The 16,808-nt window shown below is 49.2% G+C and overlaps 1 protein-coding gene and 1 long non-coding RNA gene across 6 annotated transcripts in view; one reads left to right on the forward strand and one right to left on the reverse strand.

Moving 5' to 3' along the window:
- Positions 1 to 2,244, reverse strand: part of SUMO3 (small ubiquitin like modifier 3) — a 9,151-nt gene extending 6,907 nt beyond the window's left edge. For 2 of the 5 annotated variants that reach the window (XM_081570131.1, XM_081570130.1), the window contains exon 1: positions 2,140 to 2,244. In XM_081570131.1, coding sequence (XP_081426257.1) covers positions 2,140 to 2,160 — 21 coding nt within the window. In that variant the 5' untranslated portion in view covers positions 2,161 to 2,244. Of the gene's footprint in view, positions 1 to 471; positions 562 to 758; positions 956 to 1,397; positions 1,777 to 2,139 lie in introns of those variants that run through there. The other 3 variants (XM_081570127.1, XM_081570128.1, XM_081570129.1) reach the window with 3 other exon arrangements.
- The window catches only part of LOC145538302 (uncharacterized), a 23,948-nt gene extending 10,282 nt beyond the window's left edge, over positions 1 to 13,666 (forward strand). The window contains exon 3 of the long non-coding RNA XR_014076767.1: positions 8,198 to 13,666. This is a non-coding gene — a long non-coding RNA (uncharacterized LOC145538302). The remainder of the gene's footprint in view (positions 1 to 8,197) is intronic.
- Positions 13,667 to 16,808: the final 3,142 nt, after the last annotated feature.

Raw genomic sequence — 16,808 nt, forward strand, 5'->3', positions numbered from 1 at the left:
AAGCATCCAGGATACCTGCCCAAAACGCCAGATGCCTGTGGGACCTTGACCCTGAAACACCGCGTGACAGCCACCCCTTTGGGACACACATTTCCTTCTGTGTCAGAGTTCAACCTCGTGGCTCTTGCCTTTGTAAGCCCGATTCTTTCTCTTACCCAGAAAGCTCTGTGTTTTACCCAAATCTGTGTCTCCCAAATCACAATTCTTAACACCCCAAATTACTTTCTTATTTGCAGCCTTCTGTGGAGTTTTTTGGGTTGAAAGTGAGTTGAAGATATCATCTCCCCTTTCTGTGGTTGCCTTTTTACCCTGCTCACAGTGTCTTTTGATGTACAAAATTTTTTAATTTTCATAAGTCGTTTTTTTTTTTTCATGACACGTGTGTCTTTGGTGTCATAATCAAGAAATCACCACCAAGTCCAATGTCTGTCCTAAGCTTTCTTCTAAAAGTTGTATTGTTTTAATTCTTACCTTTAGGTCTTTGATCCATCTTAACTTTCGCATTTAGTGTTAAGAAGGGTCCAACTTCATTCTTTTGCACATAGATGATGCATTTACTTTCTTAATGAAAAAATATGGGTGTGTTTAAACAGAGAGATGCAGGGACCAGAACACAAACATAAAGAGGGCAGCGGATACAGACCAGGCAGAGGAAGGCCAGACCAGGGGTGAGTCTGTAATAATCAGAACTTGGAAAAAAGGAAAGGGAAGGAAGAAACCCCAAACACCAGAGCAGGCTTCACGCGGTCAGTCCCCACCTGGACTCTCCAGGGGAGCCAAACTGTCCTCCCAACTGGTCCACAAGGCTTTCTTTGCACCAAGATGGCCTGGGGGTGTGCCTCCTACCCCTCCCCTCCAGGCCCGAAGGAGAGCGTGTTTCTGAGCCAGAGCAGCCCGGCAGGAATCGAGGCCTCAGAAGACAAGGGTGGGGCGTGAGGCACAACCAGCTCGCTGTCTTAGAAGTAGTTAAAACAAGTTAATTCTACTGAACTAGGCCTTGGACATTGAACACGTGGGAGTGTTAAGCTTAAGTGCACCGAAGGGATGAGTACTGAGCGTGTTTCACTGTATCTCATTGCATTTAAACTGCAGGAAGAGGAGACCACATAGAGGTCATAAAGAAAGGCAGTTACATCTGTTCCCACCCCCACCAGAAAAGCAAAGGCAGCTCCGAGGAGGCTCCAGGACGACCAGGGCCGCGTCCACCGGGGCCCCACCGTGGGATCCCATCCAGGGGCTCCGTGCAGGCGCACCCAGCCCTGCTCTGCCTCCCGTACGCACTGGGGTGCGACCTCCAGCAGCAGCAGCGGGGTAAGAGAGAGGCTGCGCGCAGAGCAAGAGTGCAGATGAAAAGCTCCAGAAACACGTTTCCAAGACTAGTTTTCACGACCGCGGACCTTCGCGAGGACTGCCGGCCAGGGCACCAGACTGCGGAGCGCACACCCGGCAGCGGCGACGCGGGATGGGCGCACACCCAGGGGGCCGCAGTGGATCCAGAGAGGTCAGGCCTCTCGGAGCCCCTGCCCGGCCTGCGCCCTCTTGGCGCTCCGCAGCGAGGACTGAGGCCTCCTCAGACCACGCGCACGCAGGGCAGGAGAGCCCAGGCCGGCCGGTCCGCGTGAGGGGCATAGTTAGGGAGGGTCCCGGCGAGGGAAAAGGTCCTTCGGAGGGGCGGTCCCAGAGAGGGTTTCGGGACGCGGGCGATGTCGGCGGAGGGAGAGGGTCCGGACTAGAAGCGCCGGCTCTCCCAGACTCGGCCCAACCGGGCGGGGCTCCCCGCAGGGCGGGCCGGGCTGGAGCCGGAGGGGTGGAGCTCGAACAGTGGCATCGGGACCTGGGCGGAGTCGGAGCGCGAGGGCGGGGCCTGGGTAGGGGCGGGGCCCGAAGGAGGGGTCTGGGTAGGGGCGGGGCCTGGAAGGAGGGCGGGGCGCGAGACCGGGCTGGGGGAGGGGAACCGACCGGAGCAGGGCGGCGTGGGGGAGGGGTGGAGGGAGAAGGGGGGAGGGGAGGCCCAGCGGCGCGGCTCGACACGGGTCCCAGCGGCCGGCGGCGGAGGGCGGCGGGGCCCGGGGCGCGGGCGCGGGGGCGGCGCAGGCGTGGGGGCTGAGTCCGGCCCGGCCCGCACCCGCCGGCCCTTACCTTGGGCTTCTCCTCGGACATGGCTGCGCTCGGACGGCAGGGGGACGGCAGGCAGCCCCGAGCGAGCCACTCACGCTCTCGGCCCGCCGCTCTCCCGCCGCAACTGCTCGCGGGGCCGCGCTTTGCCCCCAAATCCCTGCGCGCAGGTTGGCCGGCGCGGGTCACGTGGCGGTCGCGCGTGCACGATGCGCGCTCCCGGACGTCGGGCGCGTGCCCGGTCGGCCAGGGTTCCTGGCTGTTGGAAATGCGTCACCGGGCGGGCCCTACGCTGTCCGGAGTCTGGCCTTCGGGGTGCTCCGGGCAGCGAGGCCTGGGGCAGCTGGAGGGGTGGGGGCGCGCTGCGACCCGGGGAGCGCACAGAGCAGCTAGGGTCGAGGTCAGGGGCGGTGCATAGGGCAGCTGGGGTGGCGAGGGGTAAGCTATGAGGCAAGGGGCGCTGGGACCCAGAGGTGCCTGGGGCAGCGAGGGCCGGTGGGGGGGGGGCCTGGAACGCGCGCAAGCACCCCGAGGGAGCGTACTGGAACCCCCAAGGGTGCTCAGAGATCCAAGCCATGAGGCCTGGCGCCTGATCTTGGAGCCTGAGAATGGCCTGTTCACCTCTTCAGTCCCGAACTGCCCCCTCACCTACCGCAGCTCCACCAGCCAAGCCCCATTGCACTCACTGGCTCCTATATAGGGCGTGCGTTTCTCAGAGGAAAACAAGGAAAATAAAGCCAGCCAGGCGAACCACCTCCACAGTGGCCCCAGGAGACCTGAGTGAGAGAGCTGCTCTGGAGGGGACCCCCGCTACTAGGAAGGGCCAGCTAACCTCCACTGAGGAGCCGAAGGTCAGGTCATGAGGAAGTGGGAATGAGGAAGAATGCCTACCGGGCCGACCCACCTGGCAGCTCCGTCCACAGAGGACGTATGGTGTGTTCATTCAGCAAGGCCAGGCAGACTCCAAAGTCCGCCTCCACCCTCCCTGAGCTCCCGGTGAACAGAGACGTCAACGGGCCTTTCTAGGAGGGCCTCGGGGTGGTGGAAAGTCTCTAGTTCCTTCCAATTTGCAATCTCTGCTCCCTGACTCTGTAGGGCTCCTTCCTCTCCCCTTGTCCAGTCCCCTTCAGGGTCCTTCTGAGCCTGGCGAGTGGAAGCTGAGCACCTGTGAGAGACAGTGATCTAGCCCATTGGGTTCAGCTCATTTCCTGTCAATATCAAAAGGCCATAAAGCCAAGTTTTCATGGACCTTACTTTAACTTCTTGGGACTTCCCTGGTGGTCCAGTGGTTACGAATCTGCCTTGCAATGCAGGCAATGCTGATTCCCTGGTTGGGGAAACTTAAGATCTTACCAGATCTTACCAGCTCAGCCCACATGAGCTGCCACGAAAGCTCCTGAGTGATGCAAAGAAGATGTGCCACAACTAAGACCTGATGCCGCCAAAATAATTTTTTTTTAATTATTTAAGAAAAGAGAACACTGACAAAGCATTGTCAAAATCAACTTAAAAAAAAAAAAATTCACTTTTGTGGCTAGAGGCACCATTTAGGAGAGGGGGAAAGAGCGCCCCAGAATGGAGCTGCCATATCCCAGACTGACAGTCTCTCAGTGAAAGATGTGGTCGGACCTGAACTCCATCTCAGCCAGGTCCAAAAGTTTGGTCCCTGTCGTCCTGGAATGTGGTGTCTGTTCCAGAGGATCTTGGCACAGTGGCCAGCTCAAGGGGTGCTTCCTGGAAAAGGGAGTCTCTGGAGCTGGCCCCTTCCAGGACAGAGGTGGACAACTGGGACCAGAATCACCCCCTGCCCCCAGAAGACTGGCTGTGGTGTAGCTTCAGATAGGCAGTGTTTGGACCCATCACCCATCAGTGACTCTAAGACACCAGCAGCTATAAACTATGATGTTGTTTTATTTAACACAGACACATTAAACTATGCTGGTTACAGGTTAGAATTGATGAAATACAGTATCAAAATGTGTTACAAAAAAAATTAAACTATGGTTCATTCATATAATGAACAGCTCTGCCACTATTAAATGTGTAAAAAAAAAAGTTGATAACAGGAAAAGATGTTCATATGTTGATGAGTTTTTTCTGAAGAAAATTATAAAACTATTATGATTTTGAACAACCAGAAAATTTGTATAAAATATTTTGAAAATCTGAAGACAACCAGATAGCTGCCAAAACAGGAAAGACTTTTTCTGAGGGGCAAAGATCCCGAAAGACAGGAAGTGCTTTTCCTTTTCAGGTATTTGATGATTAGTATGATGGCGTTGCAAACAGACACAACTGAAGCAACTTAGCTCGCGTGCACACACAATGTATCAGCTTCCCAGGTGGCGCCAGTGGTTAAGAAACACCCTGCCCATGCAGGAGACAACTGATGGGTTGGGAAAGATGCCCTGGATTAGGAAATGGCAACCCACTCCAGTACTCTTACCTGAAAAATTCCATGGACAGAGGAGCCCGATGGGCTCAAGTCCATGAAGTTGCAAAGGGTCAGACATGACTGAGTGAGCACCATTTATATATTCTTACTATATTACATATTCTATTCTAGTTTCTCATTTTAGAGCTACTATAATTTCCTTTGCTTTAGTCCTTGCTCTGCTGCTTTTACTAACCAGGTAACCTTGGATGCAAAACTTTTGCCTCAACTTCCCTGTGAAATGGCTCAATAATGGTACCTACCTCATTCCATTAATCTGTATGAAGATAGGAGAGTGCAAGTCATGTAAGTGCTACATGAATACCTTCTGTTATTTTCTACTGTTTCCTTTTACCTGTTTTTATGACTATGTTAATTGGTTTTGTTGATTCATTGTTCTTGCAGTGGTTTGAAAGTTATTTCTCATTTTCTTGGGAAAATCCACTCCCTCTACTTCTATTTTCTTCTAACGTAACTTCCAGTTCAGAATCATCTCTTCCACTGTGTCTAATCTGTTGTTACACTCATCTAGTTTCAACAATTGCATTTTTGTTTACAAATTTCTATTTTTGTATAGATTTTGCTTATCAACTGAAGATTTCCATCTCATAAACTGTTTCCTTGAACGTATTATTTAGTTATTTTTAAATCTATCTAGTAATGCCAGTGGATTTATTATTAATATATACATATTTCTTTCCCCTTGGCTTTGATCACTTGATTTCTGGTTTTCTCTGTGAACTTTCTATTCTGAATATTGTATATGACCATATTTTAGTGAACTTGAGGCCCCAAGTGATGGTGTTTTGTTAACAGCTACTGAGCTGCTACATCATGTGCTGTGTGTGTGCTTGGATACTCAGACACATCTGACTCTTTGCGGCTCCTTGGACTGTAGCCCACCAGGGTCCTCTTTCCATGGGGATTCTCCAGGCACGAATACTGGAGTGGATTGCCGTTTCCTACTCTAGGGGATCTTCCCCAACCCAAGGATCGAACTCACATCTCTTGTGTCTCCTGCATTGACAGGCAGATTCTTTACCACTAGCACTACCTGAGAAGCCCAAGAATAAATAAATACCAGTAATCATACTAGATATTAGTGGATTAAGTTGTTACATTTAAGGACAGTCGCTTCCTAAACGGGTCAATAAAGTACAACTATGTTTGTAAGAGATACAACTGAAGAGTAGAAGAAAGGGTAAAAATAAAAGGCAAATTCGCTATATCTTGTAACAATTTTTATATCAGATAAAATACATTTCAAACCACAAACCATTAAATGGACAATGAGAGATACATTCAGTTCAGTTCAGTTGCTCAGTTGTGTCCGACTCTTTGCAACCCCATGGACTGCAGCATGCTAGGCTTTCCTGTCCATCACCACCTCCTGGAGCTTGCTCAAACTCATGTCCATTGAGTCAATGATGCCATCCAACCATCTCATCCTCTGTTGTCCCCTTCTCCTCCTGCCTTCAGTCTTTCCCAGCATCAGGGTCTTTTCCAATGAGTCACTTCTTTGCATCAGGTGGCCAGAGTATTGGAGCTTCAACCTCAGCATCAAAGAGATACATTATCAATACATTAGTAATGGGTCCATTCCACCAAGAAGCATGTAGGAAAATGCAAATAGGAGTCTGACTCTGTTTTTTTTTGTTTTTTTGTTTGCTTGTTTTAGGTTATTCACTTTATTGACCAGAAGATTGTCACAAAGAAAAAATTGGCATCCGTTTTTATCCACTAATATTTTTAATTTTTATTTTATATTGGAGTATAGTTGATTTACAGTGTTGTATTAGTTTCAGGTATAAAGCAACTTGATTGAGTTTTACATATCCATATATCCATTCTTTTTCAATTCTGTCCCCATATAGGTTATTATAGAGTGCTGAGTAGAGTTCCCTGTGCACTGCGGTAGGCTGTTGTTGATTATCTATTTTATTATTTTTAAATCTTTATTTATTATTGAAGTATAATTCAGTTCAGTTCAATCACTCAGTCGTGTCCAACTCTTTGCGACCCCATGAATCACAGCATGCCAGGCCTCCCTGTCCATCACCAACTCCCGGAGTTTACCCAAACTCATGTCCATTGAGTCAGTGATGCCATCCAACCATCTCATCCTCTGTCATCCCGTTCTCCTCCTGCCCTCAATCCTTTCCAGCATCAGGATCTTTTCCAATGAGTCAACTCTTCGCATCAGGTGGCCAGGGTATTGGAGTTTCAGCTTCAACATCAGTCCTTCCAGTGAACACCGAGGACTGATCTCCTTTAGGATGGACTGGTTGGATCTCCTTGCAGTCCAAGGGACTCTCAAGAGTCTTCTCCAACACCACAGTTTAAAAGCATCAATTCTTCAGTGCTCAGCTTTCTTTATAGTCCAACTCTCACATCCACATATGACTACTGGAAAAACCATAGCCTTGACTAGATGGACCTTTGTTGACAAAGTGATGTCTCTGCTTTTTAATATGCTGTCTGCTGCTGCTGCCAAGTAGCTTCAGTCGTGTCCGACTCTGTGCAACCCCATAGACGGCAGCCCACCAAGCTCCACTGTCCCTGGGATTTTCCAGGCAAGAGTACTGGAGCAGATGGCCATTTCCTTCTCCAGTGCATGAAAGTGAAAAGTGAAAGTGAAATCGCTCAGTCGTGTCCGACTCTTTGCAACTCCATGGACTGCAGCCTACCAGGCTCCTCCGTCCATGGGATTTTCCAGGCAAGAGTACTGGAGTGGGGTGCCATTGCCTTCTCCGAATATGCTCTCTAGGTTGGTCATAACTTTCCTTCCAAGGAGCAAGCGTCTTATAATTTCATGGCTGCAATCATCATCTGCAGTGATTGTGGAGCCCCCAAAAATAAAGTCAGCCACTGTTTCCACTGTTTCCCCACCTATTTGCCATGAAGTGATGGGACCGGATGCCATGATATTAGTTTTCTGAGTGTTGAGCTTTAAGCCAACCTTTTCACTCTCTTCTTTCACTTTCATCAAGAGGCTCTTTAGTTCTTTTTCACTTTCTACCATAAGGGTGGTGTCATCTGCATATCTGAGGTTATTGATATTTTCCTGTATTAGTTTCTGCTGTACAATGAGGGGAATCAGCTATATGTATAAATATATCCCCTCCCTCTAGGACCTCCCTCCCACCTCCCCACATCCCACCCCTCTAGGTAACTGCTGACATCTTTGAAGCCTCATCCCTGAGTCTTTTCTATCTCCCCATATCTTAGCAGTCAGAAAAGAAAGCCTGGGCACTGCCTCCCTTGGTACCAGTGGGAAATTCAAACCATACAGGAGGCACCTGCCTGTGCTGGAACCCTCACCAAGGCCCCACCCCTAACACAACAGAAGCCCAAGTGCGTCTCCTTTCCTGGCTCTCAAGTCATTTTTAGACCAGCTTGAGGGGCCTCCACTGCTCACCCCAGAAAGCCTCCTTGTGTAAGGGATAAACATTTCCATACCTTCTTTGTGTGTGTGTGTGTGTGTGTGTGTGTGTGTGTGGTTATCAGTCTTGACAGCTGGACCAAAGTTTGGGTGAGAGTCCATCTTCTTTCTGAAAGATGTCACAATGATAAACACTAAGTAAGCATTTAGAAGATCTGAGTAACATAGTAAGCTTGCAATAATAAGCTTGCACTTTGTATTACAAGATGGCAGAGTAGAAGGACGTTCGCTTATCTTCTCCTGTGAGAACTCCAAAACTGCAACTAACCGCTGAACAACCATCGACAGGAGAATGTTGGATCCCACCAAAAAAAGATACCTCACATCTCAGTGCAAAGAAGCCCCAACAAGACACTGGGAGGGGTGAAATCACATTTAGAATCAAACCCCATACCAGCCAGAGATGCTTGGAGGGTTCAAACAAAACGTTGTGTACACCTGGACCCAGGGACCCCACAAGAAACTGAGCCAGACCTGCCTTTGAGTGTTTGGGCATCTCCTGAGGAGGCCTGGGTCAGCAGTGGCCTGCTGCAGGGGCAGGGGCTCTGGCTGCAGCAGACCTGAGAGGCGTGTGAGCCCCACCATAGAGCCACTGAGCTGACAACCCATAAACTGAGAACAATTATACCAAAGAAGTTCTTGCACTGTTGCAAAAGTTCTGGGGCCCACAACAGATTTCTCAACCTGGGGATCCAGCAAAGGGACTTAGAACCCCCAGGGAATTTGACTTTGAAGGCCAGTGGGATTTGATTACTGAACTTCCACAGGACTGGGGAAACAGACTCTTGGAGGGCACAAACAAAAACTTGTGTGCACCAGGATCCAGGAGAAAGGACCAGTGACCCCACAAGAGATTGAGCCACACTTGCCTGTGAGTGTCCAGGAGTCTCTGGCAGAGGCATGAGTCGACAGTGACCTGCTCTGGGGTCGGGGCACTGAATACAACAGTCTTGGCATAAGTCCTTTTGAAGGAGGTTTCCATTACCCCTACCATAGTCTGGCCTCAGGTGAAACTACAGGGGGCCCCAACCACTAATGCCTCAGGCCAACCAGTCAATCCTAAAGGAAATCAGTCTTGAATATTCATTGGAAGAACTGATGGTGAAGCTGAAACTCCAATACTTTGGCCACCTGATGCGAAGAGCTGACTCATTGGAAAAGACCCTGATGCTGGGAAAGATTGCTGGCAGGAGGAGAAGGGGATGACAGAGGATCAGATGGTTAGATGGCATCACCGACTTGATGGATGTGAATTTGAGTAAGCTCTGGGAGTTGATGATAGACAGGGAAGCCTGGTGTGCTGCAGTCCATGGGATCACAAAGAGTCAGACACCACTGAATGAACTGAACTGAAACTACAGGGAGGGAACACAACCCCACCCGTCAACAGAAAATTGGATTAAAGATTTACTGAGCATGGCCCCACACATCAGAGCAAGACCCAGATTCCCCCACAGCCAGTATCTCCCATCCAGGAAGCTTCCATAAGCCTCTTACCCTTATCCATCAGAGGGCAGACAAACAGGATGGAAACCACAATTACAGAAAACTAACCAAACTGACCACTTGGATCACAGCCTGTCTAACTCAATGAAACTATGAGCCATGCCATGTAGGGCCACCCAAGATGGACAGGTCATGGTGACGAGTTATGACAAAACATGGTGCACTTGAAAAGGGAATGGCAAACCACTTCAGTATTCTTGCCTTGAGAGCCCCATGAACAGTATGAAAAGGCAACAAGATATGACACTGAAAGATGAACTCCCCAGGTTGGTAGGTGTCCAATATGCTACTGGAGAAGAGTGGAGAAGTAGCTCAGAGAAGAATGAAGAGGCTGAGCCAAAGTGAAAACAGTGCCCAGTTGTGGTTGTGACTGGTGATGGAAGTAAAGTCTGATGCTATAAACAACAATATTGCATAGGAACCTGGAATGTTAGGTCCATGAATCAAGGTAAATTGTAAGTGGTCACATAGGAGATGGCAAGAGTGAACATTGACTGTTTAGGAATCAGTGAACTAAAATGAACAGGAATGAGTAACTTTAATTCAGATGACCATTATATCTACTACTGTGGGCAAGAATCCCTTAGAAGAAATGGAGTAGTCTTCATAGTCAACAAAAGAGTCCAAAATGCAGTACTTGCGTGCATCTCAAAAATGACAGAATGATCTCTGTTTGTTTCCAATGCAAACCATTCAATATCACAGTAAATCCAAGTCTAGGCCCCAACCACTAATGCTGAAGAAGCTGAACGGTTCTATGAAGACCTACAAGACCTTCTAGAACTAACACTAAAAAAAGATGTCCTTTTCATCACAGGGGACTGGAATGCAAAAGTAGGAAGTCAAGAGAAAACTGGAGTAACAGGCAAGTTTGGCCTTGGAGTACAGAATGAAGCAGGGAAAAGGCTGATAGAGTTCTGCCAAGAGAATGCACTGGTCATAGCAAACACCCTCTTCCAACAACACAAGAGACAACTCTACACATGGACATCACCAGATGGTCAATACTGAAATCAGATTGATTATATTCTTTGGAGCCAAGGATGGATAAACTCTATATAGTCAGCAAAAACAGAACTGGGAGCACTGAAGAAAGTAGGGAGAACCACTAGACCATTCAGGTATGACCTAAATCAAATCCCTTACAATTATACAGTGACAAATAGATTCAAGGGATTAGATCTGATAGAGTGCCTGAAGAACTATGGAGAGAGGTTTGTAACATGGAACAGGAGGTGGTGATCAAAACCATCCCCAAGAAGAAGAAATGCAAAGAGGCAAAATGGTTGCCTAAGGAGGCCTTACAAATAGCTGAGAAAAGAAGGGAAGTGAAAGGCAAAGGAGAAAAGGAAAGATATACCCATCTGAATGCAGAGTTCCAAAGAATAGCAAGGAGAGATAAAAAAAGCCTTTCTAAGTGATCAATGCAAAGAAACAGAAGAAAACAATAGAATGGAAAGACTAGAGATCTCATCAAGAAAATTAGAGATACCAAGGGAATATTTCATACAAAGATAGGCACAATAAAGAACAGAAATGGTATGGACCTAACAGAAGCAGAAGATATTAAGAAGAGGTGGCAAGAATACACAAAATAATGGTACAAAAAAGATCTTAATGACCCAGATACTCACGATGGTATGATCACTCACCTAGAGCCAGACATCCTGCAGTGCAAAGTCAAGTGGGCCTTAGGAAGCATCACTATGAACAAAGCTAGTGGAGGTGATGGAATTCCAGTTGAGCTATTTCAAATCCTAAAAGATGATGCTGTAAAAGTGCTGCACTCAATATGCCAGCAAATTTGGGAAACTCAGTAGAGGCCACAGGACTGGAAAAGGTCAGTTTTCATTCCAATCCCCCCCAAAAAGGCAATGCCAAAGAATGTTCAACCTACTGCACAATTGCACTCATCTCACACACTAGCAAAGTAACGCTCAAAATTCTCCAAGTTAGGCTTCAATAGTATGTGAACTGAGAACTTCCAGATGTTCAAGCTGGATTTAGAAAAGGCAGAGGAACCAGAGATCAAATTGCCAACATCTGATGGATCATAGAAAAAGCAAGAGAATTCCAGAAAAAACATCTACTTCTGCTTCATTGACTACACTAAAGCCTTTGACTGTGTGGATCACAACAAATGTAAAAAATTCTTTAAGATATCGGAATACCAGACCACTTTACCTGCCTCCTGAGAAATCTGTATACAGGTCAAGAAGCAACAGTTAGAACCAGACATGGAACAACAGACTGGTTCCAAACCGGGAAACGAGTTCATGAAGGCTGTATATTGTCACCTTGCTTATTTAACTTATATGCAGAGTATATCATGCGAAATGCCAGGCTGGGTGAATCACAAGTTGGAATCAAGACTGTCATGAGAAATACCAATAACCTCAGATATGCAGATGACACCACCCTTATGGCAAAAAGCAAAGAGGAATTAAAGAATCTCTTGATGAAGGTGAAAGAAGAGAGTGAAAAAGCTGGTTTAAAACTCAACATTCAAGATCATGGCATCCGGTCCCATCACTTCACAGCAAATAGATGCGGAAACAATGGAAACAGTGACAGACTTTATTTTCCTGGGCTCCAAAATCACTGCAGATGGTGACTGTAGCCATGAAATGAAAAGACACTTGCTCCTTGGAAGAAAAGCTATGACCAACCTAGACAGCATATTGAAAAGCAGAGACATTACTTTGCTGACAAAGGTCTGTCTAGTCAAAGCTATGGTTTTTCCAGTAGTCATGTATGGATGTGAGAGTTGGACCATAAAGATAGCTGACAGCTGAAGAATTGATGCTTTTGAACTGTGGTGTTCAAGAAGACTCTTGAGAATCCCTTGGACTGCAAAGAGTTCAAACCAGTCAATCCTAAAGGAAATCAGTCCTGAATATTCATTGGAAGGACTGATGCTGAAGCTTAAGCTCCAATACTTTGGCCACATGATGCAAAGAACTGACTCATTGGAAAAGACCCTGATGCTGGGAAAGGTTGAAGGCTGGAGAAGAAGGGGACTACAGAGGCTGATATGGTTGTATGGCATCACTGACTCAATGGACATGAGTTTGAGCAAGCTCCAGGAGTTGGTGATGGACAGGGAAGCCTGTAGTGCTTTAGTCCATCGGATCACAAAGAGTCGGACATGACAGAGTGGCTGAACTAAACTGAATGCATAGAGAGAGAACTTGGAAGCCAAAGAAAGCTGTATGTAATATTTTTAGTCACCTTGGAATAGTTACAAAGTTTGAGCACATATTAGGTCTCTAAGAAAACTCAAGAAGCAAAATCCTGTGGAGGGTGAGTTCTGCCTAGGATATGGAAAGCTGTGATGATCATTTTCCCAGTCTACAAACGAGAAAAGTTGGAGAACCTCAAAATTACAACTTTTCTTAAACCCATCAGAAAGCTGGGATTTTGACTTTCCATTGTTAAGTTTAGGGTCCTCTCCCTAATCGGTCTGCTCTTACTTTCAAACTCAAGCTTTCAGACTCCTCAGATAGATGCTCACTTTGTCTTGTCTGCACCAGAAGTCTCTCGATATTAGAATGGCCTTCTGGGTATAGAAATCTGAGCCTAAAGCCTTCAAAGGTGTCACCTCACTGTCGTTATTGTCAGAATACATCCAGGCCCACCCAGCCCCTTGGTGGTCTTCTGTCTCTGGAGAGGAAACAGGGTCAGCAAGTCCCACCCCAAAGTGCAAGGACATGAGATCTGCATCCACGTGAACCTGCATGAGGGCAACAGTGAGCCCGACCTGCCACTCCCCATTCCAGGGCAGTCAGTGCCCAGAAGCAAGCTGGAGGGTCATCACACTGAGGGGAGTGAGCCTGGAGAGAGCCCCTCCCCCCGGTCAGGTGCTCAGGGCAGGCCTGGAGTTCCAGGCGGAGGGGGACACTGAGGAAAACCTTCCAGCAAACCATCCCCCACCCTCAGCATGGGTGATGGTGAGGAATGTGAGGTCAGTGGGCACTAAAGGTAACCATGGCAACCACAAAACCCAGAGCCAGCCAGCCCGTAGCCTGCCTGACCCCTGCAATAGCAGCCAAAGAGAAGAAGAAAAATGTCCATTTCCAGATATAAATACTGTTAACCACAGTCTCTGTTGCCCTCCAGACAGTATCTTGCTCTCAGTAATTATAAGACACGCAAAAAAGAAGGAAAAACTCCCACAATCAAGACACAAAAATCACCAGAACCAGATTCAAATGTGACACAAATGCTGGGGTTGTCAGACCAGATTGATATTAAGGCTCTAGAGGAAAAGATAACACAAAGTAAAGAGTGGAGACTTTGAGCACAGAAATGGAGACAGAAGGGGCCCATGGAAATTCTAGAAATCAAAACAGGGGAACAGAGATGAAGGATCTTCACAGTCTCACGAGGAGACTCAGTACAGACAAGGGGAAGAACCATGAGCTTTGAGATAAGACCGTGGAAATAACCCAGACTAAACAGAGAGGAAAGACGGGCCCCACCTCCAACACAACAGAGCAAACAAAAACCTGCAATGATTTCAAATGTCCTAACATGGCAAGCCACTCCAGTATTCTTGCCTGGAGAATTCCATGGACAGAGGAGCCTGGCGAGCTACAGTCCATGGGGTCGCAAATGGTTGGGCACAACTGAGCCACTCACACACACACAACATACAATTGGACAACAATTGGAGTCACAGAAGGAGAAGCAAGAATGGGCAGGAGATATATTTGAAAAAATAATGTTTGGGAATTTTCTGTAAGTAAAGACACCATGGCACAGATTCAAATTCAGAAGGATTTAAATGTATACAGAGAAGACTGGCAGGCTGCAGTTCACAGGGTTGCATAGAGTCGAAAATGACCGAAGTGACTAAGCAGCAGCAGCATAATAAGCATACAAAAGTCACACCAAGACACATCATATTCAAAGTGATGAAAGCCAAAGATAAGGAAGACACCTTGAAGGCAGAAAGAGGGAAAAAAGACACATAACATGCAGAAGAACAAGGACCAGAAGACCACACACCTGATGCAGAGACCATGCAAGCTGGAGACCAGGAAGAGGAAGGATAGCTGCCATTTTACACATGGAGCTCAGATCTCTACACCCGGCAAACTAGCCTTCCGAAGACTAGCAGAGACTTCCGGTGTGAGCAACTCTGTGAAGACTCTTAAAGGCTAGAAGGAGGCAGGTTAGAGAGCAGACCCAAAGTTCAGCGACTCGATGGGGTGACTTTCCAGGTGTTCTTGCTCTTTCATCTCCCAGCTCCGACCAGAGGGCGCCCCCAGTGTGGCGGTGACAGGCCAGTGCAGGAGGCAAAACCCCAAGAGAAATCCTGTCTCTCTAGCCAGAGAAAAGGAAACCATGCGAACCGAAGGCTGTGGTGAATCCAGGTTTTGTGCTCTTTTACTCCTAGACAGATCCCTATCCTGGAGCAGCACACCCGCCCAAACCTCAGGAGAAAACACCCCCCCCGCCCCCCCCGCCCCCCCGCCCCCCCGCCCCCCCCGCCCCCCCCCGCCCCCCCCGCCTCCCCCGCCCCCCCCTCCCCCGGCCACAGAAACCGGGAAACGGCCCCATGGTCCAGAAAAATCGTCAGCGATCCTTCATTTTATCCCTCTTCCCTCCCTGCTGGATCCCTGGGCAGCCTCCGGACACCTGACTCCGCCTGGCCCTTCCCTGCGGAGGTTGGGCCCCTCTACCGACCCCAAACGAGGGTCTGAGTCCTCCCCAGATGCCCTGGCGGGGTCTGGGGAGCATCCTAGAAACAGGCTTCGCGCCTGTCAGACCTGGGAGATGCTGCATAAGCCTGGCGGGACTGGAGGTGCAGTCGTGAAAGCAGGCCGGGGACGCAGGGCTAACAGGACGTCGGGCTTCACCGGGGTCATCCTCTTGCATCCCTGGGCGGGCAGCACCCTCGTCTTCTGGGAACAGGCTGCAGGTGCACAGGCTGGATCAGAGACTCTGGGGCGGGGCCCAGCCAAGCGGGTTTTAAGAGCCTTCCGGGGGATTCCGGGATTCCGACGCAGCTGCAGCTAGAGAGCCCTGGTGGGCGGTGCTCAGCCGGGACACTCCAGACAAACTGTCAGGGCATCTAGGAGGAGCACAGGCTCTGGTTTATCAGGCCCTGCGTGGGCACTGACGCTCTGCAAGCCGATCGAGCTCCCAGGTGACGCCAGGCTACTTAACCCGGGCCACACCACGCGGAGCAAGCCTCTGGGGCAGTCGTTCTAAGACTTGCTGTGCATCACCATCACCTGGAGACGCTGGGGAAAAACCACCTTGTGAGTCCCTTCCTCCCCAAACCCAGGAGACCGGTGAGCCTGGAGGCGGGGCCAGGCACGAGAGAGGGTAGTGGACGTGCTGAAGGCGGGGCCTGGCACAGAGGAGGGCAATGGACGTTCCTGGAGGCGGGGCCTGGCACGGGAGAGGGTAGTGGGCGTGCCTGGAGGCGGGGCCTGGCACAGGCGAGGGCAGTGGGCAGCCAAGGTGGGTTCGCTGCTGTGGAGCAAAGGTCTGGGCTCCTGGAAACGAGACCGTTGGTGGGCCTGGTACGTGAGCCTTCACCCTGCCCCACCAGCCAAATTCAGGGCACTTTCTGAACCGAGTTATGGGGAAATGCACAGGCAAAACGCCCTCAGCAGCCTCTGCAGACTGGAGAGTCTGCCATGGAATGGGTCGGATGCCAGGGGTCAACACCAGAAGCTAGAGATAGACCCGGAGCAAATAATATGTCACCTGGAAGGAAGGAGAGGAATCGGAATTTTTTGAGCCCCAGGAACTGTCAGGCGAGGGGCCCTGAGAATGAAACTGATGCATAGCTGCTAAGCTAGCAGGCAGGAAAATTCTAGGTCTTTTGGTCAAAGGCTTCCCGAAGTCTGGCAAAGGCTTCCCCTGTGGCTCAGCTGGTGAAGAACCCGCCTACCAATGCAGGAGATGCAAGAGAGGTGAGTTTGATTCCTGGGTCTAGAAGATCCCCTGGAGAAGGAAATGGCAACCTGGTCCAGTATTCTTGCCTGGGAAATACCATGGACAAGGGAGCCTGGTGGGCTACAGTCCATGGGGTCACAGAATCAGACATGACTGAGTGTGCATACACATTCGGGCAAAACCCAGCTGTGACGGTAATGGGGACACCTGGCTTTTCCCCAGTGGTCTCCAGGCTGGTGAGAAAGGACCCTGTCACTCAGCCACAGGGGAGACCATGGAGTGGCTCTCAGGGCTTCCCCAGATGGACCTGTAGCCATTTTCAACGGCCACTGTCCTGGAGCAAAGGAAATCCCTGACCCTCAGGGGTTATTACCGGCTCTGCAGGGGCTTCCCCAG

This window comes from Giraffa tippelskirchi, chromosome 2 (assembly GCF_054371585.1).
Source record: "Giraffa tippelskirchi isolate mGirTip1 chromosome 2, T2T-mGirTip1v1.2.pri, whole genome shotgun sequence".
NCBI lineage: Eukaryota > Metazoa > Chordata > Mammalia > Artiodactyla > Giraffidae > Giraffa > Giraffa tippelskirchi.